Source organism: Equus przewalskii, chromosome 9 (assembly GCF_037783145.1).
Source record: "Equus przewalskii isolate Varuska chromosome 9, EquPr2, whole genome shotgun sequence".
Lineage (NCBI taxonomy): Eukaryota > Metazoa > Chordata > Mammalia > Perissodactyla > Equidae > Equus > Equus przewalskii.
In genome coordinates this window covers 79,083,727-79,110,487 of record NC_091839.1, presented here as the reverse complement: position 1 = coordinate 79,110,487, position 26,761 = coordinate 79,083,727, and the positions used below count along the sequence as shown (strand labels likewise).

At 37.4% G+C, this 26,761-nt stretch overlaps 1 protein-coding gene across 43 annotated transcripts in view; it reads right to left on the bottom strand.

Moving 5' to 3' along the window:
- Positions 1 to 26,761, bottom strand: part of EYA4 (EYA transcriptional coactivator and phosphatase 4) — a 296,887-nt gene that overhangs the window by 107,169 nt on the left and 162,957 nt on the right. For 36 of the 43 annotated variants that reach the window (XR_011522142.1, XR_011522141.1, XM_070557212.1 and 33 more), the window contains exon 3: positions 15,960 to 16,009. The exons of the other annotated variants lie outside the window; for them this stretch is intronic. Coding sequence is in view for 34 of the 36 variants with exons in the window: in XM_070557212.1 (XP_070413313.1) it covers positions 15,960 to 16,009 (50 nt within the window). In the remaining 2 variants the exon portion in view is untranslated. The remainder of the gene's footprint in view (positions 1 to 15,959; positions 16,010 to 26,761) is intronic. 43 annotated transcript variants of the gene reach the window in all.

The following is a 26,761-nucleotide window of genomic DNA, read 5'->3' as shown; positions in this document are numbered from 1 at the left end:
CCACAATTCAGAACATCTCCAAGGTATGTGAAAAATAACACTGTTAAAAGAGAAGGTAACCAGTAATACTTTGTACACCACACTAGCATCCTTGACTTAAGCGTGACAGCCTTCAACATGATGATGAGGGCACAAATACTTGGTCTATTTTCATGGATTTTGCTAAACAAAAATCCTTATATTAGCACAGACTGCTTATGCCAGGGGCTTGCACATAATTTCCTAACTTGTATCTGGATCAATTTATATTTTAGCAATGATGCTGTTTTGCACATAACATATATTAGCTGTGTTTCATTTGCATATGAAACTATTTTAAATAGAGAAAATATAAGCACACACACAAAAAAGCCCCAAGAAATAAGTAAGATAAATACACTGCTATTCTGATGTGCAAATTCAGAAACAATAACAATCAAGTAATCTCAGGGAATGAGGCAAGGATCCTTATGAATGATACAAAAATTTGGAAACCCTAGTTCCCACTTTTTCAGATCTAACTGCGTAATTGTTCCTTCCATCTATGTTTTCCCAATAATTATACAAAACCTCCTCTTTGTGTTTTATGTTATTTAATTTCGCTTAAGCTATGCAGAACTTTACACACTGACATTAAACAATTATCTTCCCATCTACACTATTCTAAGAAACCTCCTCTGGAAATCACACAGGCATGGTGCCAATTTATCCGTGTAATGCAGAGGAGAAAAAATGCTGTTAACATTTTTAAAAGTCAGGAAACTACTTTTAAAGCCAGAAAAACACAAAAGTATTGTCATTTAATGGAAACTGTGTTTCATGTCACAGCATAGACTCCTGCCAGAATTCAACGCTATGTAACTACTTATATTTTGATTTTCAGCAGATGTAGTCAAAGTTGACAACATTCTTCTGTGAATCATTAGAAAATATTTTCAGTGAAAACGTACCCCTGATTTAAAACATAAGTGGACTCATTTGTTTTTTTTTTTCAACAAGTTATATCAACCTGTTTTTAACTCCCTAACTTGCCCACTTTTCTACACCACACACACATCCAGGGAACTAACCAGATAATGAACAATATTGAATATCAGTGTCTCATACTTGAGAGAGAAAAATATACTAAAGTAATAGTTTAACACAAGTAATTTCTTTCTGTCCCTAGTGCTTCGTTAAGAATAATTTATATTCACTCCAAATTAAATGGTTTACAATCATAAAGAATAAATTATCACATAAATATGCTTGGTCTGACACTAAAAAAAATGAGCATGTATAAATTATGCTCAGAAAATCCACTAGCAAAGCCAGCTGACTCCTTCTGATACTGACCTGGTCCTGGCGTGACCCGGCGTGGGCGCGAGCTGGCCTGAGCTGGCACTGCTCTGTGGACAGACAGGACAGTGAAAGACTGCAGCCCTCGGAAGGCACGCATTTAGCCAAAAGATGAATAACTGGGTAGTGATGTTATACCTTATACTTATTTAAACAATTTCCATTCACGTGCTTTATGATTGCTTAATCTTTAAACAAATCCAGCGCTCCTGCATCATGCACCAATCCCATCGGCTGCAACAATAACCCTCCTCTGTGTGAACATTTCGCCAGTTGTAGTCGGGGGCAAGATTTTACTGATAGAATCGTAACCTGCAAATTGGCCTTTTTTTCAAAGAAGTCATATTAGGACCTTCTTTAGGAAGCTGGCTTTTCCCATTCTACAGTATGGACAATTTACAAAAGAAAATGTCCATACTTTCAGTGAAATTTTGGACTCTACTAATTTGGAATTTCCCCAGAGTTTTCAAACAAATCTATAGCAAGCATGAAAAGGGAGCAGTTTTAAGAGAGAAATTTGAAATAAGAAACACATGTCAAACTTAGAAGTTCTGACTCTTACTACTGACAATACCGACAGAAAAGCCAACTGGGTAAAGTAGCATGAAAAAATGAAGAAAAAAATAGCAGCTGGATAACTGAGATGCTCTAAAGAAGATATGGCACCCTATGCTGAGGGTCGCTCAGTTACTGAGAGTCCAACCAACTGATGCAGCTTCCATCTGGAGTGAAAATTCAGTTTAATGAAACTCAATTACATAAAATTTCCTTTCCCATAAGAAAAGGGGTAAGATTATTTAGAAAGTAAAAAACACTCAAAATACTTCAAATAAACTAGTCTCAACAGCCCCTTCACCCTGCCCATACACACAGAATCAGTTCCCATGGTCTGTGAAACCAGTTCGGGCACTCTGAGGAATTGGAGAGATGGAAAACAAGCATTCTTTGGCTAGTCATCTGATTTCTGACCTGAAGACAAGGCCCACATTTTGCACTGTCCTCTCTCTTTTCCAATTTTATTTAGCAGCCACTCAGCTGCTTTAATTAAATGGACCCTCAATGCAAGACCACAGGAGAAAGGACACAGCGAAGAACACAGTGTGAGAAATTTGGGCATATGTCATATGTGCAAGTAAAAGAAAGCAGTTCCAAAGACTTCCCAATACCTGTTTAGAGGACTAATAAGTAATAAATCAAGAAGAGGTTACCAATACGTAGAAGCCAACTATTTCTAATATTCCTTGAAGATCACTAGTTCCCACTATATGAAGAAAAAAAATCTTTATCATGAAGTAAAATTCAATTTTATAAAAATTCATGTGCCCCATATACCAAGAATTCATTCGCTGGAATGCAACAGATAGATTAGAAATGGAATGGAAAGAGTAAAAGGGCATTGAGCATATAGGAATTTGGGAAACAATTCTGAAACCTCGCATTGCTCTTCTTCCATTGTCAGGAAAAGGCCTTGAATTCCGGCTCTGGTGCTTATTGATTCTGCCTAAGCAGCACCTACAGTCAAATGCTGTTACTGGGACACTGACCTTGAGTCGTTTTTCTAAGGTATTGATGGGTTGTGCTCTGCTGCCTCTATTGTCACATGGATGCCCTTGTCCCAGTGTCAGGTGTCTATGAGAGTCATCACTGGGGTTAATTGTCAGAGACTACAGAGCAGAGCACTTTCCCAGCAAAGCTGAGCAACTCATTCTGGGCCCTCCGAAGGCTGGCTTCACTAGCATCATTTTCTATGCCTTGAATTTCTCAAACCTTTTGTACAAAGTCCAAGAGACACACACGGATTTCCTAGGACACAGAGTAGCCTCCTCGGACCACAACCAGCCGTCTACTGGGCACCTGGGGAGTGTCTGACATGCCAGGGAGTTTGGGGTCCTCACTGACTGGGGCTGCTACCGAGATTCGGAAGAACTCAGGTTCGGACAGTCTTGCAATGTGCTGGGCGGTCCCGCCTCACAGAGAACCGACTCTTCCAAATGCCCCTCGGAGAAACACCAGGGGCTCACCACACACTGGGCAATCCAGCCATGTCCCACACACACCTCACCTGCTCTCTACACCACAGCTTATCATCATTGTTTCTCTTGAAAGCAAACAACAATAAATAATGAGAACACCTAGGATAATAACTACCCAAGAGCACATAAGCAGCACTGTGGACCGAGGAGGTGAGAGTCAGCGTGGGAGCTACAGCAGCCTGTTTGGTCTCCCGTTTGATGCCAGATACGATGCTCCCTTGTGAAGGCAGCTTTCTGCACTACAACAGCTGCTGCATGGAAGGCGTGGTGCATCTGCCTTGGCATTCTGCCAAACCACATGAATCGTTCTTTCCCGGGCACTAACATTATGGCTAACAACCCCATTATCGGGACTCTGGATCTTCCATCTGAACAATAACCGAAAATGAGAGAATGGGTAAGACGGGAGAGAGAAATAATACAAGATTACATCACTTCATGCAATAAGACTGAATGTGTTCTTGAAAAGATGGCATCATCGTTGAGACGTATGAAATTTCTACAAATTAATTCATGGCAGAATGCAACCAAGGAGCATCCAATTTAGGTCAAATCTATAAAAACAGAACAACTATTTCCTGAGCGATCTTTTGTTCCAAGGAGCATTTTCACATATTGCGATGCTTCACAGCTAAGAGAGCAATGCCCCATTATAAAAGTTGTCCTCAGACAGGAAGGAGAGGGAGAGAGAGAGAAGAAAACGGGGGGGATGGAGAAAGAGAGACTGATTCACTGGTACATTTCTATCTCAGAAACTTCGGTAAGGGCAGGATGATTTTAATGACAGTAACCATAAACTTCATCATGCAAACTAGGATTTTCTTAAAAGTGAAGTTTTTGTCTCTAACCAGAGGGGACAGTGTACAGCAGGCAGAAACTGGGACTGAACTTGGGGCGAGCTGCGACGCAGAGTCACCCCATTTCCTCCAGCAAACTCAGAAGCCTCTGTTAGATTTGACCCTGTTTACAAATGACATTTAAACCTTATTAGTTATTGTGCAGCATATCGTAGTGAGAATAATGTAGATAAAGACATGAAGAACTTCTCACCAAAAAAATGTAAAAAATAGCTGCTTATTTATTCACTCATTTGTTCACATAATAAATATTCATTGCTTTCTTACTATGTGCCAGGTACAGTGCTAGGTACCTGAACCGGATTTAAAAAAGTCCTACGTGATCCAGACACTTGAGTTGCTCCTATTAGTGGGAAAAAGAACGTAATCCTACAAAACCTCAGCTATTCAGAACCTTCAAGGAACGCTCATTAGGGTTTAGTGAAATTTTCTGTGCTACTGAAATGTATATCATCTTAAGCAATATCACATTTAAAATGGAATTGTTTTGTATAAAATAATTCTAAAACGTGTTATGATGCTAAACATAATGTAACTTTTACTTACAGAATCAAGGTGATGGACACTAATGAGAACCATTATCCTGTACTAAGGCATGCCATTGCCCTCAGGGATTCCTAAAGCACTCAGGGCTTTTAGCATTAATGCCAATGCATCCCACAGGACTAAGCGTTTTGCATTCTTACACTGATGTTTCATTATTTTTTTGTCTCCTTTATATTGTTAGACTGTCACTTGTCAATACCATCACTATGCCAATTTGTAATAAGAGCAGTCATTTAAATTCACCTAATATGTGGCAGGTACTCTCCAAGTTTTTTCGAAATATTCCTCCACTTAGTCCTTAAAATAACCCCATGGGGTACTATGGTATTATCCATTTGTCAGAGGAGGAAATGTGAAGCACTGAGAAGTGAAGTAGTTTGCAACAAGATCAAAGAGCTGGGATGTGAACTCAGGCAGGGTACCACGTGTGCCCACTATGCCATGTAAACATGCCTACATCCACCTTATTACACTATGAGCTTGAAACTTGAGAAAGATGTGTCAGGTAAGAGAAAACACACTCCGAGAGAGACCTGAGAGAAGCAAGCATGTAAGCTTGGGGGAGTCAACTCTATGATGCCCACATTTGTCATCAGGCTTTTTTCTTCCTCTGTAGTTCACAAATATGCCTGCGTGGGTGAAGTCTGTTAGATAAGTGAGTCTGCCAAGTTTGCAGAGCCTTGGAAGTTAATTATAATTACAATGAAGGCCTTTTTGTAATACAAGCTTAATTATCTTTCTTCCAACTATTCTTACATTGGATATTTTCTCATTAGAAATTTAGGTTTTTTTAGGAAAATACAGTTCAATTTTAGTTACATGAATTTTAAGAATATAAAGACAGTTACTTGGCACAGTAAGCATGGCAGAAAGACATCAAGTATCAGGTGATAGAAAGTCATAAACAGAGGAACAAGGAACCCATTCATCCATTGGCTTATTGAAAAGCAAAGGAGAACATTGTGTAGGTTGCTAAGACAACTGAGATGTGACGATTAAATGTGAGACAATGAGCAGAATCTGTGTACCTTTATGAATTAAATTTTTGGAATCCTTAGTAAGCCCTCATTTATATTTATGGCTGAAATTTTAAGAGCATTACTTACAAAAAAAAAAAGAAAAAGAAACAAACAAAATAGGCTTCAGGCTTTTGAGCTCTGCTAGTGAAGAAGCTTGAAGCCTGCATAGCAGGAGAGAGCCCTGTCATGGAGGATGTGTGTGGTGTGGCAAAGAGAGGTGTTCCTGGCTGTAGGTCAACCCCATCTTGTAGCAGTGATGGATGAGGTGCCTGTCAGAGACATTACCAATAAGTCAAGAAAAAATTATTTGCAACTGATTTATTAAAATTCCAAGTAAATATTTTCAAAATAGGGAAAGACTGAAAATAGATGTTTTTTCTAGAATGTTGCTATTTCAGATTTGAAAAACTGGGCTCACTCCATTTGAGCCACACTGTCCTCTGTTGCTTGAGCATGCCAGGCAGGCTTCCACAGAAGGCCTGCGTGCACTGGCTCCTCCCCACGGGAATGCACTTCCCCAGCCTTCTTCCTGGCTTATTCTCTCATTTCTTTCAAGCCTTAAGCATCATCCAATTTAAAATCACACCCTACTCCCCCCAGTACTCCTCATCTTCCCTTTGATTCCCTAGACTTGATCACTCTCTAACATCCTCCATTATCACGTCTACCATCCTCCATTACCACGTATGCTCCTGGTTTGTTCACTGAAGTATCTCTAGCACTCACACCTGTGCCTGCGTATGGTAGATGCCCAATAATTAATAACTTTAGGGAAAGAACTAGTGTTCCTACAAGTGAACTGCTGAAAAGAAAACTGTAAAATCCTCGTGTTTCTTCCCACCTTAGGTTGGCCCAACATAAAGGGGAATTCCCCAAAGCTTCCATGTTTTTACTCACATTGAATCTAAACTTTACACTATAGATACCCCAAGTCCAGAATAACCATGATTTATGCAGACCAGTAACTCCTAAGCAGACTATTGGCCAACAAAGTGTAAATTCATAGACCATCACTGCCTCCTCCATAACAATTTTAATTATTACTGTGATGCAACATAGAGTTTTGCCTTAGCTCCTCTGGTCCTCTGGATAAAAGTCCCTAAACAAATGTTACTTTACATCATGTGTTACTCCAACCAAATTAATTCAAAGCAGCTAATAGTCTCCAGAAAGACTGTTTCATATAAGTAACCATAAAGACTCAGGGGAACTCAGTTTACTGTAGGAGAGGCTGACCAGAAACACAGCCATTCTCTGGAATTCATCACTCATGCACGTGGGGAAATCAGGCATTTTCTCATCTTTGGAGAATAATGCAAGCTGTCAGAAAGAGACCAGATCCCTCCCAGTGCCACCATGCCTATTTCAAGTCAAATCTATTATTTCATTTATATATATATACACACACAGTCATGCACCGCTTAACAACGGGGATACGTTCTGAGAAATGGGTCTTTAGGTGATTGTGTCATTGCACAAATATCGTGGGGTGTACTTACACAAACCTAGATGGTAGAGCCTACTGCACACCTAGGCTCTATGGCACTACTCTTATGGGACCACCATCATATATGCGGTCCATTGTTGACCAAAATGGCGTTAAATGGCACATGAGTGTGTGTGTGTGTGTGTGTGTGTGTGTATCTGTTCTTAAAAAAAAAAAAACAATAAACACATGATGTAGGAAATTTATAAAAATGTGTTTAAACCATGAAAAAAATAGTGTATAATGCTTTCCCCAAAATAAGCACCACTTGCTAGGCTCTCAAGCCTCTTAGGTCTCACAGCCGGTTTCCCTGCCTCCAGGCACCTGTGCCAGGGCTGACGGGTCAGCACAAGCACAATTTTCAACATGCTATTATCTCATCAGAAATCCACTAGTGATTTCTCAATGCTGAAAGACAAGTTGACAAAATTCCGAGTTTGAACTCCAGGATATTGATTGCTGATCATATTTCTTTAAGGGTGTTTGAGAGTTGGTTGTGAAAGAAAGTCCAAATCTAGACACTCTTTTTGGCAAAATTACCTTCAGAAAGGTAAATAATTCAAATTGCAGTTTCAAGTGTATTCATGAGACAATTATGTAACAACCGGATTAACCACAGGAAATGGAGAAAGCAGTTTATATTTAGACTGGTATGGAGAGCAGAAGAAAGACTGGGTCCATTGAATAGTAATCGGTCAGCTTGGGAATGGGTACAGGAAGGTCAAGAGTTGGAAGCAAGGTTTACAAAGAGGTGAATGGAGCTCTTCTGGCTTTGAAGTCTTGCTGCCACTCCACTTAAAGCTCTTGAGCAAGCTCTGCTTTGCAGATCACAGTTTGCAGCTGCCTGACCCATGAGATCGAGCTCCAAGTCTCCATAAGAGTGAAATGGGTAACCACTGAGTTACATCTAGTTAGGGAAGGGGAGAGGGGTATATGCTGGGTTATATAAAATGAGGGACTGGGGGAAGGTGTGTTGGGTAAAATAGGTGGGGAAGAGGCAGAAAGCAGAGGGACTTGCTGGGTTATCTGATCAGCATCCTTTTCTTGCAAGTTCTTCCAATTCCTGATTCATGTGCTCCCAGAGGTGGCTCCTGAAAGCCGCTCTGATACCATTCCCTTCCCTGGAAACGTGGAACTGAGATAAAGAAAAAGAGAGAGATTCTATAACATGGTACATAAAGAGGTAACAATTATAAAATCAGAAGCAGTGTCACATGGGCATTTTCTTCCTATTGTGGGGCCTGGAGGAAAAATAAGACAGATCAGCCAATCTTCATAGAGAGACATCAAGACACTGAAGCAGCTAAGCGGTGAGGACACAGGTGGCTAAGAGATGAACAGGAAGGGGGCCCAGGCTCCAGACCTTATGAGATCCAGCAACTCTCTCTTCTCAGTTTCTCTCAGATATCACACCCTTGTTTAAAAACAACAACAACAACAAAATAACAACAACAAACTCCCCTTTTCTATTTGAAGTGGCTCACATTGGTAACTGCAACTAATGAGTCTTAACTAAAATAACTAGGAATTCAAGCCAGTCACAATCTGTGCTAATTCACCTATTCTCCAGTCTCGTCTACTATTCCTCCACATGAATCAGGTGGGCTACTCAGCCTTCATAAAAGACACCAGTTTCTAGACCTTCTTCGTACCTCACTGTGGGTTCTCCTTCTCCCATTTCTTCAAGTCTTACCTCCTCTTTGACATTCAGCGATGGCCCTAAATCTTCCATGAAATTCTTCCTGACCACTGCAGCCCATAGTGCTCAGCACTCAAGTGCCCTCTAGCAGGATTATTCTCCTCTATCTCTCTAGTGAAATGAACTCATCTGTAGAACCACCAGATAAGTACTGCCTGAAAATAGACGCTCTCGGGTAGTCACAGAGTCCACAAATATCCTATGTGACTCCAACATCTATGTTGGAAATGGGGACAGGAGAAGGGAAGAATGAAAATCAAGGCTCCTATGTAACTGGTATATTTTTTTTCTGAACTCTATTTTCTATGACCCATGTTAGATTTCTGTACCATCACGCGCTGTATAGTGACGTTTTGGTCAATGATGGACCACATATATGACAGCGGTCCCAGAAGAATTAGCACCCTATAAGCTAGGTGTGAAGTAGGCTATACCACCTAGGTTTGTGTAAGCACACTCTATGATGTTCTCACAATGATGAAATACCTAACGATGCACTTCTCAGAATATGTCCCCGTCGTTAAGTGACACATGACTGTACTCTTATGTCAGTTTGGAACTAAAGAAAAATATGAAATAGGACTCAGTGAACATCGAACATACGAGAAGGTCAACAGGAGAGTGGAGAACAGGTAGCCCAGGTAATCCCTGACCTTTTGCGGACAGCAATTAGGCATGGATAGCATATGTCCTCGTTTCTACCTCTTGCAATTTTATTTTCAAGGTAATTTGTTCCTGCTTCTGTGTGTACTGCAAACATCTACTAATATTGTCTTTCTGATCAGCAAATGGGGTAATCCCAGATGGAAAGCATCAACAAGAAAGGCTCATCCAACAGCCTGGCAGAATAGAAAGGCAAAGTCTATACCCAAGGAAGCCACACGGGGATTTGTTGTATTAATTCAGAAGTGAGCTGACCAGAGCCTGAACTTTCATGGTGGCAGTGGGAAAGGGCACGATAAAGAGGTTCAAAACATAGCAGAGAAAAATTAAATATAACTTGATGACCAGCAAGATTTGGGAAAGGAAAGGGAGGAATTAGTGAAAGATGACTTTCAAGTTCTGAGGCAGGACAACTGAGGGAATTATCACTGGAAAGAAAAGATCTTGGGCGAGGGAAAGAATAATTATAATTTTTTACAAGTGGAGTTTGAGATGGTGGAGAGAAATCCCTAAAAATGTTACATTAGGGATTTGAGATTACAAGAGACTTCCAGGAGATTTCCAGGAGAAATCGCAAGCTACATTTGTGTACTTGGATGTTATTCATTCGCTTCACAGGTGGGTGTTGCACGCCTGCAGTGTGCTAAGCCCTGTGCTGTATACTAATGATGCAGCAGTGGACCAAGGGAAGCAGACACGATCCCTAACCACGTGGAGCTCGGAGTGTAGGGCATGAAGCAGGCATCAGTCAAAGGAGGCAGCTCTGAAAGAGAAGCATAAGGTGTCATGAGGCCACGTGACAGTGGAACTGGACCAGTCAGCCAGCCAGCAGAGGCTTCCCTGAGGAAGAAGCACTGGGCAGAGATCTGAAGGATGAGTTAAAACCAAGGAGGTGAGCAAGGCTGGGAGGGGGAGGGGAGTGCAGAAGGAGCGTCAGCCTCTGTGGAAGGAGGAGCATGGGATCTCTGAAGGCAGACCTGCCCACAGGGACGCCTGACGAAACACAGGCCAGAGGAACAGAAATGGCCAGAGCAGCGAGGCACTGTGGGCCACGTCAAGAGAGGTGAACAGAGATTATACGTGGAAAAACATGAAATGAAAGGAAAGCAGAAAGATCAAGAATAAAACCTAGGGATGTGAAGACGGCGAAGAGCAGGCCAAAAACACACACTTGAGTGAGGGCGTGTCAAGAGCAAGGCCCTTCCTCCCTCCAGCTGAGCCTACTCTTCTGTCTTCGAGGGCTTAAGGACCAGTCTTGTGCAGTTTTAAACAGACAATCAGCAAGTATTCTGTGAATAACAATGCTTGAGGGTCTCTGACATGTATTATTTTACTCTCATTGATTCATCTATGATGGCCAAGAAAGATAAATTACTGGAGTTCCCAATGAGCTATGGGAAAGGCCTCACTGGGCACATATATGATAAAGCATTTAAGAAGCAACCATCTGTTTTGAGACTGTTCCTTAATTCTGCAATTACCAATGATACCAGGGATTTAGCACATATCCCAGTGAATATCTGAGGAAATCAGCTCACTGTGCTCCATGACCAAAATGGTCAAGACACCCCAGATACTGAGGACACAACTAACAGCAAAACAGAACCCATCATTCACTCTTCTTCAGAACCCCAGCCGCTTCCACACCTGCAGGAATCTATCAACACAGACCAGAAAAGGCAAAATGGATTCAGAAAACCTCCAGTGAGTGCTAGCCACAATGATGAAGAGACTGGAGATGTGTCCACATGAGGCCAGACTTTGAAATGAGACAAAACGCTCTCCAAATGGGGAAGAAAAAGAGTGAATCATAATATGACTCAGGTTAACTAAATCATTTTATACGTAGACAGTGTCTTGATCAGGGTCTTTCTCTTCAAATCCCCAAGCACAAGAATTAGCTCACACTCCTAGAATATCTATCAATCACCTATCATTTTCAGGGGAAGTATATAGTATAAGGTCAAAGAGGTGGATTTAGACAACCAGAAGGAATTAATTATTACTTTGCATTATAATTAGTAATTTTCTGGGTTCATTAGTCAAAAAGATAGTATATGACAATAACGTAACTAAATCCAAGAAACAGTTACCTAATTCCATGGGCTGTACAGCGAGATTGTGTTACTGAGAGAATCTACATTTATTGGAACCACATCCTGAAATTTTCAAGTTTGAGGAAATGAAACTTGGTAGGAATGATTTTTGATGCTTCTTGGAGACAGAATGTTGGGCGAGATGGACCTCTGATTTGACACAGGGAAATACTATGTGTGTTTTCCCCATGGGGCCTCAGCTTTCACAGCTATGAAAACCATACAGTATTTAATTTTTTGACAGGCAATTATATATAGATACACGTTTCAGACTTCTGGAAGTGCTGCAATCATTATCTTACTAACAAATAATCATGCACCACTGTGTAACCACGTATAACTTAATACCTTTAACATAATATTGTCAAATAATAACTATTTTCATGAGATGAATTAGTTGCATTTCTTAAACTTTTACACACAGATATTGAATAGATAAACTTCCTGAGGCTCACTTTAATATTAGATTATAAATTGAGACTAATTCCAACGCCTCTTTAAAAGCTGGACAGTCATTGCGCCTTTCTCTGGGTAACTGTTAGCACAGATGAGGCCAAGAAGACACAGCCCAGACCTCTGTTGATTTCAGGCAATCACTAAGTTCTTGGCAAACCCAACCTCTTCAACCAATGAAGCAAGGAAGAGCTCCTGGTCACCATCACCCACTCTCTTTTCACTCTCCACGTGGAAAAACCATTGTCTCCACTCATATGAGCATAAGTACTTCCTACATATTAATATTTTCCCTAGATCTCCTTACGTAATCTGCTGGCAGTCCTGTAGCCAGGATGAGATGAAGAAATAATAGGAAATAACTGGGATGATTCCTAGAAGTCACTTCACAACCCAATTTCACCAAAATTTTTATTTCTCTTTACTCCATAATTATCAGAACTAGCATGAAACAAAGTTGCCTGACTTGAGTTTTATTTCATTTCTATGTTTGTGATCTCTTCTGGGTGAAAATGCTCTACTTGTTAGTGGCCCACAAAGGAAAAATAAATAGAAACAGAAGATCTCCAAGAAATCACGTGGGTGTTATGGGCTATTGAATATAGAAAAAAATCAACATAAAAACGATATTTCAGTTTATGTTTTAAGATGGCTTATCTAGTAACAGACTTAATTTAAAGTAAGGTAAAATATGAGAAAAATATGCATTTTAGTTTTCTCAAGTACCCATTTTATGGCTAACATTAGTTTTAGGAACAAAGGCCAACAATACAATATTCTGGACATGGTTAGCAACACAAAGGAAAGTAAAAATAATACATTTAAGAAATGTCAATTTTTATGAGAAGCAGATTATATCCTCTTCTATGATATCAAGTTCAATACAGTTTTTTGAAACTGAGAAAATACTATCCCCGATGTCTGACTTTTAGTATACACACGACATGATTTCTAAGAAGACACCTTGACCTTACTTATATGGCATGTGTTTGTAAATTCTCTTTTTCCAAATCTACCATCTGCAGCCCAAGCGTTTCTTTCCAAAAGAGGAATTAAGGCCAAGCGAGACAAAGAATTTGTGGATACACGTATGTCACTCCAAGAATTTTCCTGACAGTCTCCACACCCAATTTAATTACTTCCCTACTGTAAAAACACTTTCCATTCTGCATTCATTCTAATCTTTCCAATCCAAAACCAACACACTATAAAGCTAGCTAAATAAATGAAGGATACTAGCTTCAGGTTCCAAGTGAGGCAGCATTTTATAAGGCACTGGCTCTCCAGCTCGCATGCAGTTTATGCTGATACAGGATTTCATTTTGAGCTCAGTTCTTTACTTGAGATTTGTTTAGAATAGAATTACCTAGTCCCAGGTTTTAAATCTCAATCTGAGTCGATCTCTCTCTCTCTCTCTCACGCGCACACACACACACACACAGAGTCAGGAAGAGATGGGAGGGAAGGAGAGAGGGAGGGGAGGATGGAGTGGAGGGAGAGGAATAGAGAGAGAGAATATATGAATGTTTGCAGTTCTTAATGAGCAAGAAAGAATGTACCCATATATATATAGGCTGAAGTAATGCTGCCCAGTGTCTGCAACAAAGGCATTTTGATGTGGGTTTTTTTTTTTTTTGATAGGTTATAAAAATTGAACCTCAGTACATGCATATAATAAATACTGTATTTGGGATTCCTTGACTTGTTGACTATTCACTAAGTTGTTGTATCCTTTTTGTGCAGAATGTTCTTTAGCATATTTTTATTCTCCTCTTGGTGTTCCATCATTGTATTCACCAAGTGTTGTTCTCGCACTCCCAGACCTAATATCTGTGAATAATTAGAGACTCTGAGAATAGCCACATCTTTCTGTTACAGACACTACTAGGGTGTGGAGACTGACCGTTGCACCACAAGTTAGGAGAGGAGACCAGCCACTGTGGAAATGTCTGCACAACACGGAAACAATAAACAATTACAAGTCATCTTGAAGGTCTTTCCATCTCAGATTTTAATAAATAAGGATTTTATTTTTTGATTTCACAAACTTTAGAGTCCTTAGAAATTAATTTGCCTAATTTTACCCATTTATGTTACAGATTAGGAAACTTTTAGAAGCACCTAATCCATGGTGACCTCTACTGGTTTCCAGGAACTCAAGATACTTTTCAACTGATATATAGGTTTTACATCATATTATAATAATACGTATAATATACACTATGAAATAATAAAATATATTTTAAATAGTCTTTCAAAAATAACCAGTATTTACCTTAAAAATAAAATTGTACTTTTAAGGCCATATGTGCTGGGATTTGCTAGATAAAAGAGAATGGTTCTGGGTTTAAATACATTGAGCTTTGAACTCACTGTTTCTTCTCTATTGACATCAGTTGTGAACACTGAATCAGTTTGGTGGCTTTCTGCTTGTCTAAAATTTATTTCAGCATAACACGATTTGTCCAAACCTCTTGAGTGGCCTCAAGGGTAAACATTTTGATATGATATATTAATAACAAGGACCATTATATTGTAGCTGCTTGCAGACGTTACATAATTACTTAAATAACAAGTCACGGGTAGGTCACTCATAGAGGTCAGCAAGATGATCAGGAAGAAAATGCCTACAAGGAATAGAGCTTAGGTCTTCTCTCCATCCATCCTGGAATCACTCTGCTTTGTAGGAAACAATTTAATGGTTCATCCATTTCCTAATGCTCCAATAAGCTAAAACTATTTGGTTCTATTTTGATACCTCATTATAAAGGACAAAGATCAAATGTCAAAAATCCTATATCATATGAAATACTTTTGATGATCCAAAAGAAACGACCATATAAAATCATTTTAGCGAAATATGTGTAGGAATTCATTATAGGAATATCATGCTACACAAAACAAGGGAAGAGTTACTGAAACTGTAATTGGACTCTGCATTACATATACTTGCTCTCCAAAGGGAAAATATGGTGGTCATTAGCATCCTACCTAGATCTGTATTGTTTGATATCACTCTATTCATCATATGCTGGAGCGAGTAGGATAAAATAACATCTCACCATTACATACAAATTTCTCAATGCAAGAGGTTAAGTTATATCATTAATATCATATTCTTTCTATTATTTATTATCATAATGGTATTCACAGTACCTTTAACTTATCCACTTAATTGAGGCCTGAATTTTGAAATGAAAATATGTACACCTAAAAAAAAATCTTTTGGGCATCTGGTCCAACCACAAGCAACTAAATGGTGCTGCATTCCTGTACCTCGTGGCCTGACCGCTTTAATTCCTCATTTCTACAGATTTTAAATAACCAAAAAGAAAATGCCAAGTTAATTTTGATGCTTCCAATTTGATAGCAGTCGAAAACTCCAGCAACGTTTGATAGAACAAAATAACTATTCTAGTTTTTTTTGGTAAACACAGATTTGAAAGTTATCCAGTTTCTGGCAAAATTTCGGATAGGAATATATTATAAGAAGAGATTAGAAAGAAAAACGAGGGTGGACATAAAATAATGAATGCTACGGGAATACGTTTTCAAGTATTTCTAGAGATATTTCTACTATTATTCTTTAAAGTTGATTTCCATCGGTGTTATTTTTATTAATACTATGCTTAACGGTACCCTAGCCAGTATAATAAATAATTCCCATAAAGATAAATTCTTAAAGACACTCAGTGTTTCAAATCACAGTTGTATCTGGAGCAGAACATCTTATTAGTTCTCCAAAGTTGCAATTTTTCGTAGTGGAGTCTTGCCCTTTCTTTTACTGTACCTGGAATTCTGAGGTTCCGAAGCATCTGACTCTGTGCAGGTTTTCTTTACCTGTAAGAAAACAGCACTAGTTATTTTCATATGAAAATACAACTTCCTCACTCAGGTTCACACACTTGTTAAACTTAAAGTGAATACGGCTCTGCTCACCAAGATCGCCATAAAACCCCGCCACATTTTACTGCAGCGGCGTGCCGTACTAAATAGCGTATTTCATTATTATCCCATGAACAGCTGCCAAAGGCACTTCCCTAGACTCCATTAGTATGTAAAATGTTCAGCTAAAATAGCTTGGGACCAGCTTAACCGGGAACAAAGAAACCAAAGAACCCGGTTTCCCACTTAGGAACTAGAAAGCCATACTGTTCTCAATTCACTAAGAAACGTTTTTCCAATTGATGCTGCTTCTGTCTCCCGCGAAAGCGCACGATAATAAACACCAGGTTCTGGGGGCAAAATGCAACATTAGCTAAAACATTCATATATTAATTTTCATTCTCTCAATACAGCGGCTGTATGTTTTATATATTTCTCAGCATATCAATTAAGTTTCGGCCTTGCTCACAGACTTCTCACATATATTTGCAGTATATTTTGCAGACTATATTTCAACTTTGTGGTTTTTAACCCACAAAAAGTAAAGAATGAAATTAACTTTTACTTCTAGGAAATGCTAGCCATTTAGCACAACAGGGTGTGATACATTCTCTAAAAAATGGTGAAGCTCAAATCCATTGCCTTCCACGATTTAACTCCAAGCACACATACTTATGTCTGGTTATTATGGTCTTAATGGTATATTATATACAAAGTAGACTTAATTTCAAAAATCCCTTAGAATATGGAGCATGAACAGTATACATTTACAAGCCTACTGTCATATACTCTAGGTGTTTATACTGCCAGCGTCTACCTATGCAGCCTACACAATCCAAGGTGGTGTACATTCTACTATGTAGCCTGCAAGTGAAAAATAAGTCCACTGAATATCCACCATGGGCACACACCATGGGTGTGAACCGCAGTATGAATGGCATCATTGAAGAGTTTTGGATTTTAAAGATACACCATTGTCTTTCCAGTTCACAAAGTAATTCTTTTCTCCTCTGACTCAGAAGAATGCTTAAAAAAGAAACACAAAAAAAACCCCTATACTTTCAAAAGTCTACGTATTTTGTTTTCAATTCTAAGCCTAGATGTTTTTATAACCTGGGAAATCAATTATTTGCTTGATTAACTGTCCTCTCTTTTGCATCCTGTGTTTACATTTATACAATAGGAAAATAAAACTGATGAGCAAAGAGATTACCATCCCTGCACTATTATGTAAGGTCTTCTATGTTCTCAACACGGGACTCAGCACCATGGATGGAACGGTGAAGAAATGTTTTCAAGAGTAAGTAGTTAAAAAAGAAAAGGAAAGGACAAAAAAGAATACCTTTCTTAAAATGCAAATGTGAAATTCACTACAAAACCCACAAAAGTCTTATGTCTATTAAAAATCTGTCCAAGGAAAATAATAACTAAAACAGGATACCAGAATAAACCCTTCTTTCCAACTGGGTCCTCCCGATGACTCATCACCAGAAATTATATGAACCACCCAATGAATAGTAGAAATCACCTCAAAGTGAATCACTTTCCTCAAGACTATGATGATGTGACTTTAGGCCTGACTGAAGAAGCTCAAGACCACACAGTAAACTAGACATATACTCCCAAGCAAGGCTCAGAACCAGACAAGCTTCTCGTGGTTTAAAAAAGAATGAATGTTTTTCTTTAATATCCATGGCATTAGAAAGCATCATTCTCCAAATAACTAACCAGAAAGTTCCGATTATTTTATTTTCCAAATAGTAATTGTGATGGCAGAGAACACATCTATTGGTTACTTTCTATCTAGTACCCACAGAGTTCCAGATTCATAGCTAATGCTTAATAAGTGCGTGATGAAAGACTGAAGTTGATGTAGATATTATTTTAGATATTTCAGAGCTATGCATTCTTCAAAGTAATTCTTTTTAGGGGTTTCATTCATTTGTCCATAGTCAAATGAGGAAAGGATAATATTGAGGATACCATGACTACTATAGGAGAGGTCTATACAGTGTATGGATGTTCAGAGGACCACCTACTCCAGCCCAAGGAAAATGGGATGGCAACAAAGGAAGTGGCTTCTTAACTGAGTCTTAAAGGATATGGGCCTCGAAGACTGACTTTGGAGAAGGTAGGTATTTCACCATGATGGAGTTTGCCAGAGGAACCATATTATGAAGACCGTATAAAGGATAAAGAATTTGGAATTTAACCTTTGGGCAAAGAAGATGTGTGAAGGGTTTTAAGAGACAGACAGTATAGAACATAGTGTGGAAGGGGGAAAAAGTGAGGGCTGAAGACAGCTAAGAGTCTAATGCAACAGAAGAGAAAGTGTAAGTTTCACGAAAGCAGAAATGGCACTGATCTTGTACATCACTATATCCCTAGCAGCGAGCAGATGCCCGTGCTATGGTCTGAATGTTTGTATCACCCTAGAATTCACGTGTTGAAATCCTAACCCCAAAGATTAGGAAGTGGAGCCTTTGGGAAGTACTTAGATCATGAGGGTGAAGCCTTTACAAATGGGATTAATGCTCTTATAAAAGAGACCTCAGAGCCCTTCCACTGTGTGAGGACAGAGTGGGAAGGTGCTGGCTATGAACCAGGGAGCAGCTCTCACCAGACACCACCACACTGTCACCTTGATCTTGAACTTCCCAGCCTCCAGAACCGTAAGAAATAAATTTCTGTTGTTTGTAAATTACCCAGTCTGCGGCATTTTGTTAGAGCAGTCCAAATGGACTAAGACACTCCCCATACCCTAGTTTACTGAGTGAATCATTCAATTCATTTGGGAGAGATGGTGAAGACCTGAATTAAGACAAGAGCCATGGGGGGAGAGAGCTGAAGGGACATTTTTGACAGACATTTCTCAGACAGAATTGGAAGAATATTATTGTTGATTGAAGCAAAGTATAATATGATCTGACCTTTTAATCTGTCCTTGACAAGAAATTTTAGTAATACCACAGACCAAGAAAACCAGTTAATTTATGACTTCTTTAAAATACTTCAAAACCCTATCTTATTTCTGAATCAATGGAGAAAAGTTAAATGAATCATTATGAAACTTACATGTTTATAGTTTCTTTGTCACAAAATTCGAAGCCAAATGGACATTTTTACCTAAATGCGGACACACCCTCCATTTGAGAGCTCAACAACACTTCATTAAATGGTGACTGCTGAAACATACATGCTATAGAAGAAAGAATATTGTTACAAAATATATAGAACCTTCTGTCTCCAATGACCATCAATTTAGTTGTGAATTTGTTTTGAATAAAGTCGAGAAAAACAAGCCAAGAAATGAGGCAGAATTTCATGCCCATAATTTAAACTCAAATTCTAGTTTTCATAACACACTCAAAGAGGTGGGCAAAAAATATGCCAAGAGGGAAAAGATCAATAGTGTTAAATGCATTTAACTGGCTGCATTAATGTGAATTTTAACCCTACCTAATGTTATAAAAGTACATGAAAATCAAAGTAAGATGAAAAAGAAATAGAAAGTTTAACTATTTTAAGAAAATAACTATTAGTATGTAATGAACACACAAATATCAAAACACTGAAATTTTTGAATGAATGAATAGCTAAAATTTCTATTGCTAAAATTTTTATTGCATCATAATAACGATAATTGCTGCCATTTATTAAGCAATTATTCTTTTCCACTCACTGTGCTGGACTCTGTATATACGTAATCTCATTTAATCTATTAAGACAGGTATGATGGATGAAATCCTCCTTTTACAGTGAGAAAACTAAGGCTCAAAGGGGTGAAATCGCTTGTCCAGTGTCCCACAGCTGGCACAAACAGGGACAGCGTTAGCACGGAATGCTATATATCAAGCCTTTCTTTCTCACCTATGATTTGCCAGTTGTTTTTATTAAGTTGTTTTAAAACTATAAGTTGGAACCAACATTCTGTGAAACAATTTTTAAAGAACCTACTAGTCACTTCTTGTAATACATCAGCCGTTAAACAAATCTTTTAAATTGGACTACTGATGGAACGAGTTTCAACCAAGCACTAGCAACACTGAAAGTCCCTAGAAGCAAAGTAAAATAGAGTTTTGAAGAAATTATCCAAATACCTCTAGCCTCCACCACCGCTACCAATATCCCCAAACTGCAAAACAAGTCAAATGCGAAAAATAACTTATCTTTTTGTTGTTGTTTTAGGTCTGAAATATTAGGATCTGCTCATTCAACAAGACTTTACTGAATGCCCTGAGTATACCAGGTGCCCATCCAGCCACGGAGATGAACTACACCCAAGCCGTCCGACACAGTAGCCACTAGCCACATTTGGCTATTCAGAACTTGAAACATGGCTAGTCTACACTGAGATGTGCTCTAAGAGTAAAAGGTACACTAAATTTCAAAGACTTAGTATGAAAAAAACCCAGAAAATATCTCAATATATATTTTGTGTGTGTGTGAGGAAGATTGGCCCTGAGCTAACGTCTGTGCCAGTCTTCCTCTATTTTAAGTGGGACGCCGCCACAGCGTGGCTTGACGAGTGGTGCTGTGTCTGTGCACAGGATCCGAACCCATGAACCCCAGGCAGCCAAAAGGGAGCACTTGAAATTGACTACTACACCACTGGCCAGCTCCAATATCTCAATAGCTTTTATGTTGAGAAATGAAATTTTATATATACTTGGGTAAATAAAATAATTTCTCCTGTTTCCTTTTACTCTTCTAACATAGCTACTAAAAATTTTAAAACACATATGTGGCTTGCACCATATTTCTGTTGAACAGCACTGACCTAGACCAACAAAACCAGGCCTGCACAACTCATGCATTCTACTGGAAGAAACATACAATAAATAAGAAAACAGGTAAGTAAAGAACATAACATCAGCAGGGGTAAATGTCAAGAGCGAATAAAGCAGAACAAAGGGGTAGACCAGACTGGTCAGCAATATTTCATTAATTAGACTATTATAAAAAACTCTTGCTCCTCTTTCACAATACCATTTCTTCTTCAAGTTCTTTAGGCTGTATGTACATGAAGGACATAAACTGCACTTTTTAACAAGAATCTGGGACTTGGTATTGAGAATAATTAATACTTTCAATGTATTAATATATAGGTACAAAATATATATACAAATATATGTACAAAACACATGTACAAAATAAAATCTCTAGAATGTTTTGCATTTTGATCATGATATTAAAGGATAAAAATAATCTTAAATTTTTTCATATTTTCTGAACTCTAGGTGCTTTGAGAAACTTACAATCTGTTGAGGAAAAACAGAATTAACTCATAAAAAAATGCAAAGAAGAACAAGTTTCTTTTATCCAATCCACCATCTTCTAAAAAAGCTGGAACCAATTACCCCAATTATTTTCTACTTAATCTTGCTCTTTATAAATCCTGAAACATTGAAGATAATAAAAAAAATATATAAAGCATTGAATAATGGAAGAAGACATTTTAAAAGACATCTTTTGTAACTTCATTTTGTTTTGAAATGAACTTTAATGACAGTCTTAGAACATACTATATAGTGATAATAAAGGATCAATTTTGCAATTATAAATACAAGATGAAACTTCAGCAATGAAAGTTGGCTGATGTAATGAATAACATGTACATTTTTATTATATACAGTTTTATGGCTGGTATGTAAGACAATCTTTATTTCTTTACTGAACTCTATAGGAAATATAATGTAAGTTAGAGTTGAATGCATTACAGTTTAAGGAAAACAATGGATAAAAAGATATAAAAATAAAATTTGTTCCCAAAATGCAAATTATATTGTAGATTATTGCATGCAAAACTCTCTGTAAATACAGAAAAGTGATATGGAATTACTGTCAACAACAATAATTTAGATTGTAAGCCTTGGTTGTATTTCAAATGTGAGTACGCTAAAATGTGAATCTGACTGAATATGCAATATTTTTACAAATACTGTAGGGTGTCAATGCCCAGAGTCTTGTATTAATGGACACTTTATAAAATGTATTTTATGACTGAGTTGGACAAAACTATTGTAAATAATTGCCTGATAGAGAATGAGTACCTAACTTTAAGTTCTGATTTAGAGAAAATAAGAGATTTCTTGAAATATCAATTGTTAGCTGACATTTTTCATATTTTCTAACACTTAGAAGTCAGTCATATTTGAATTTTAAATTGCATAATGTAATTAAAAAGAAATTTCTTGTAATTATTCTAGCTTTATTCTAATAACGTAAATTATGGTCTCATTTAATACATCTCAACCAGATAACTCTTTTTAACACATCTAATTTTTTTCAATTAGTTGAACCAACTGAGAGAGTTTGAAGGGTTTCCCCAGGTCACTCTGTTATCCAGTTAGCAGCATTAAATAAATATGAATTACAATATGTCTGTTTCTATTTTACTTTAAAATGCATACAGTAACATAACTAAGGGAAATATAAATGTGGGTATATGAATTAATCTAAACATTGAGTCAAAACAGTAATAGTTGAAATATTCAACAAAGCATAAAATTTTTACAACAGAGGCGTTTGCCAAAAATTACTGTTTGTTTACTCAGAGCAGTGAAAGAAAATATATGTTCATTTTCTGAATATAAAATTTACAAATTAATACCACTCTAGAACTTAGCATAAGATGCAAACTTCAATGTGATAACCTATGATTATTTGTGCAGCCAAGTATTATAATTTATGTTAAGAAGATCAGCATAGAATTGGTCTGCTGCTCGTCTCATGCAGATACAAAGTTACAGAGACACTAAACTGGCGCCAACTAAAATGTCTCCACATTTCTCAACAAGACCTATTTCACATTTTCCGTGTATGTTACAATTCAATTCTTGACTTACAAAAACTCAAAGCACAAGAAATATCTTTGGAAGCCAAAGGTTGTCACATAGTGTCTTTAAAAATACCCATTTGTTTTAATATGCCCATGCACATTTGAGAGAATTTACTAAAAAATGAAAAACCACTTTGCCAAATGGTGATCAAAAAATTAAAGCCTTAGAGATAGACTCTGCAAAAATCTAATCACTAAATAATCTAAAACTATTTTTACAAAGTGTCATTCTTCCTTAGAAACAAAAATCTTGCAGCCAAAATTCATGCATTTCTGAAATCCTTTTCATGGAGTTAGGAAAGTTTCTTTACTCCTCCTTTTTCTTAGGATATCCCTTTTCCCCCTCTTTATCATTGCTTACCCAAGTTTCTCCCCGACAACGCCAAGTATCAGTTTCCAAATCCCACACTACCACTTATTCGCCAAAGAAGTGAGAGAACGCTACTGCATTACTGGAGGTCTGCGTCTGCTTCAGCTCAGAGAAAAATGGCTATAGCCCTTCTCTCACGTCTATACATAAAGCACGAAGATACAACTGACTACTCGGTTTGCAACTGCAACAGTAGACAAAATATACACACTAAGAACAGTAGAGTTGGAGGGTTACCAAATGAAAATCCACTACCAAAAACCTAGGGTAGGATTTCTTTTACCCGTCTAGTTTCGGACTGCCATGGGCAAGACCTTACTTGATTTCTGACCGTTGATGCAGGGGCCTTCCAGAACCCAGGTGTCGGGGAGGAAGGTTATACAAACTCACACACTGGGGAGGCAGTACCCTTTAAATGTAAAAAAATCCTATAGGTTATAAGTCTTCATCCACTACAACTGTCACACTAGCGTTCAAATTATTTGAGAGTTCACGGCAAGGCTGGATATATTTAAAAAGCAACTTAGTAACAACGACTCAGGGAAACAAAGCCATAATTATTTATGTACAGTTTATATGTCCTAAATCAAATGTCAAACCACATAAGCTTTTAAAATTCTGAAGCGCATTTTCTCCTTAATTATGCCATAGTCCTTTGTCACTTGCTATAAACTCCACATATACTGCATGAAATATTCAGGAAAATTTCAAACTCATTCTAATGGTGTGCTTTTTCATTATTACCCAACGGGGACCATATCAAAGGTAACACAGTACTTAAAATGCCACAAAAGGAACCATAAGATGCCGTAAGATATCATGTTACAGCTTACATGAAAGCCCTTCCATCAGCCCCCACCAAGTTTGGAAGCAAGACCAGATTGTTCAGCCCTAATACTTGCACAAATATGATAAATAAGTGCTAAAAGTTTTTTCTCACAAATATGCACTATAAACATCTAACAGATATTTACTCATATATCTTGGCTTCCTTTATACTTTTCGTTTACAAATTTCCTTGCAGTCCTGGATGTCACAAGACCGATGGTATTAAAACAACAAGAGAACAAAACGGAGTACCCATTCTAAACCAAGAACCAATACTTAATGAATATAACGTTAATTTGGTAGAATCCACTGCAATTAAATTCAAATTGCCGACTCTATTGTACATTTTCTCACTGAACCAGGAAAGAAGAATTCCGTCAGTATTAAATATCAAACTCTTCAGCTTTAGGTTTCCCTCCATTCAAGTGAAGATTTATGAATTCACACAAATAATGCTTTAAAAATAATCTTCAGAGTTGACCCTATTCCCCGAAACAGAGAAATCTTGCTAATGTTTTTGACAACATCTTCTACATCTTTCTGGGGGTTTTTTCCTTCCTTTTTTAGATATTGGAATGTTTTGGCCACAAGGTTAAGAAAAACTTGCCCATTTATCATGACCTGCCAAGCACAACAGGCCCCCAGACAATGCAGCCCTCCAACACTTAACAAATTCAGCTCATCTTAGTCATGAAACTTCAAAAGAATATGGCCACAGGCACAGATCAGCTTTCATTTGTTTTAAAGCATAAATATCAATCATTGTGTAACATATTCTAATTTACCTAACATTATTTGTTGATTAGATATAATTGATAACTAACCTTTTCAATTTGAACAATAATTAATATAGATAGTCTGGTTTATTAATGTATGTGTTAAATTTATATGTAATAATTTTGGTAAAAGTTTCTGTTAAAAATCTCTTATGTTTGAATACAACTATATACAAACTTTAAAAGATATTTTCAATGAATATATATAAAAACTCTCCTAATGTGCCCAAAGGTATCACAATAACACTTAAGGAAAATTGAGAAATTCTTTAAATTTAAAAACAAATTGATGGATAGAACATAAACAATAAAATGTTAAAGGCAATTTTAAATTGAGTAGTATATATCTGTATTTATTTGTAGATTAATCTGAAGATTAATTCATATATGATGTAAATATTTCTAGCAGGCATGTTGATAAAAGAAGTACATACCGATATATTTTCAAATTTTGTAAATTTTAAATTCTTGATTTTCCATTAAAATAGCAACTTTTATAGAGAGAAAGTTCTGTGGTGCTGGCATCAAATTATTTTTAAAATTAAACTATATAAAATAAGAAAAAATGTATTTGCAACATGTTGGATTTTAATCTGATATTTTTTACAATATTTTAGTAATAATTTGTTTTGAAATCTATTCTAAAATAGTTTTATATTAAATCTATCTTGCATAACCATTGTTATAAAAAGCTTATAAATCACTTTTCCTCAGGTTTTAATCCTAAAATGAAATTCTTTATTAGCAGAGTTAATAAAACACAGATTGTGGCATAATTTACACACTAAAAAATACAAATGATGCTATTCTGTTTGAGTAGATTTTCTATCAAAGGGAAGGAACATTTTGAATGACCTGCAAGTTAAGGGCATGAGACAAAATGGTTCCATGTGAAACACATTTCACACACACAAATATGTGTAAGAAGAAATAGCCCATTAACTGTGTAACTTCAAGTACAAACTAAGGTATTTATTACAAGCCTTTTTAAATGTAGAAATTGCTCCCTTAGACAGAAGTGAAATTTAATCAGGTAATTTTGCAATTTTTGTGTCCCTAAATATTTGTCTATCATAAAGAATGAAGTACCCTCTGCAGTCTCAGAGTAAAACGGATCCACACAGTGGCTAAACTCCAGGGTTAAAGAGAAAAGAAATTATAGAGAAGGTCTATCTGTAGTGAGGTCTCATCCTAGGTAAGCCTAATAAATAATTGAGATATACTTACGATTTTTTTCTTCTTTGACCTCAATTAAAATGGCTTTCTGCGAGCGGGTGCTGAGGACAATTTATCCTGGTTTCCTCAATACACACTTATGAAGTCATCTGGCTTTTGTATTTCTTCAACAGCTGCATTACCTTCAAAACTGCCTTGCCCCATTTCCCCAAAGCAAAATATCAGACTACCCCCCATATACACACCTTCCTTCTGCAGTGGTTACAAGCTCAAAAAGTCAGATCACACAATTTTGAAAATTCTAACAAAAATTGATAAAGAACTTGCAGGAGGAAAGAGAAAAATCAAAATAGAGATTAAAAAAAACTGGTCTCTCTCTCTCTCTCTCACCCTCTCTCTCTCTCCTCCCTCTCTCATGCCCGCCCTCTCCCTAAGAAGTTATAGCACAAAGCATTGTTTGGTTATTGGTATTTGCTTTTGTTGTCATTTTCGATAAGTAATATTTTAGTAACTCAGGAAACTTTTGGTGAAAAAACAAACACACAGAAAACAAAATAAGGTAGTGCAACATCATTATTCAATTACACAGGATTTCAGAAAAAAGTAACTGCAACTAAGAAAAGGAGTGGGGAATTAGATAGCTCAGACTGATGTTCAGTAGACCCTGGAAACCAAATGAAAACTTATCGGCTGTGAGAGTTCATCCTCCCTTCTTC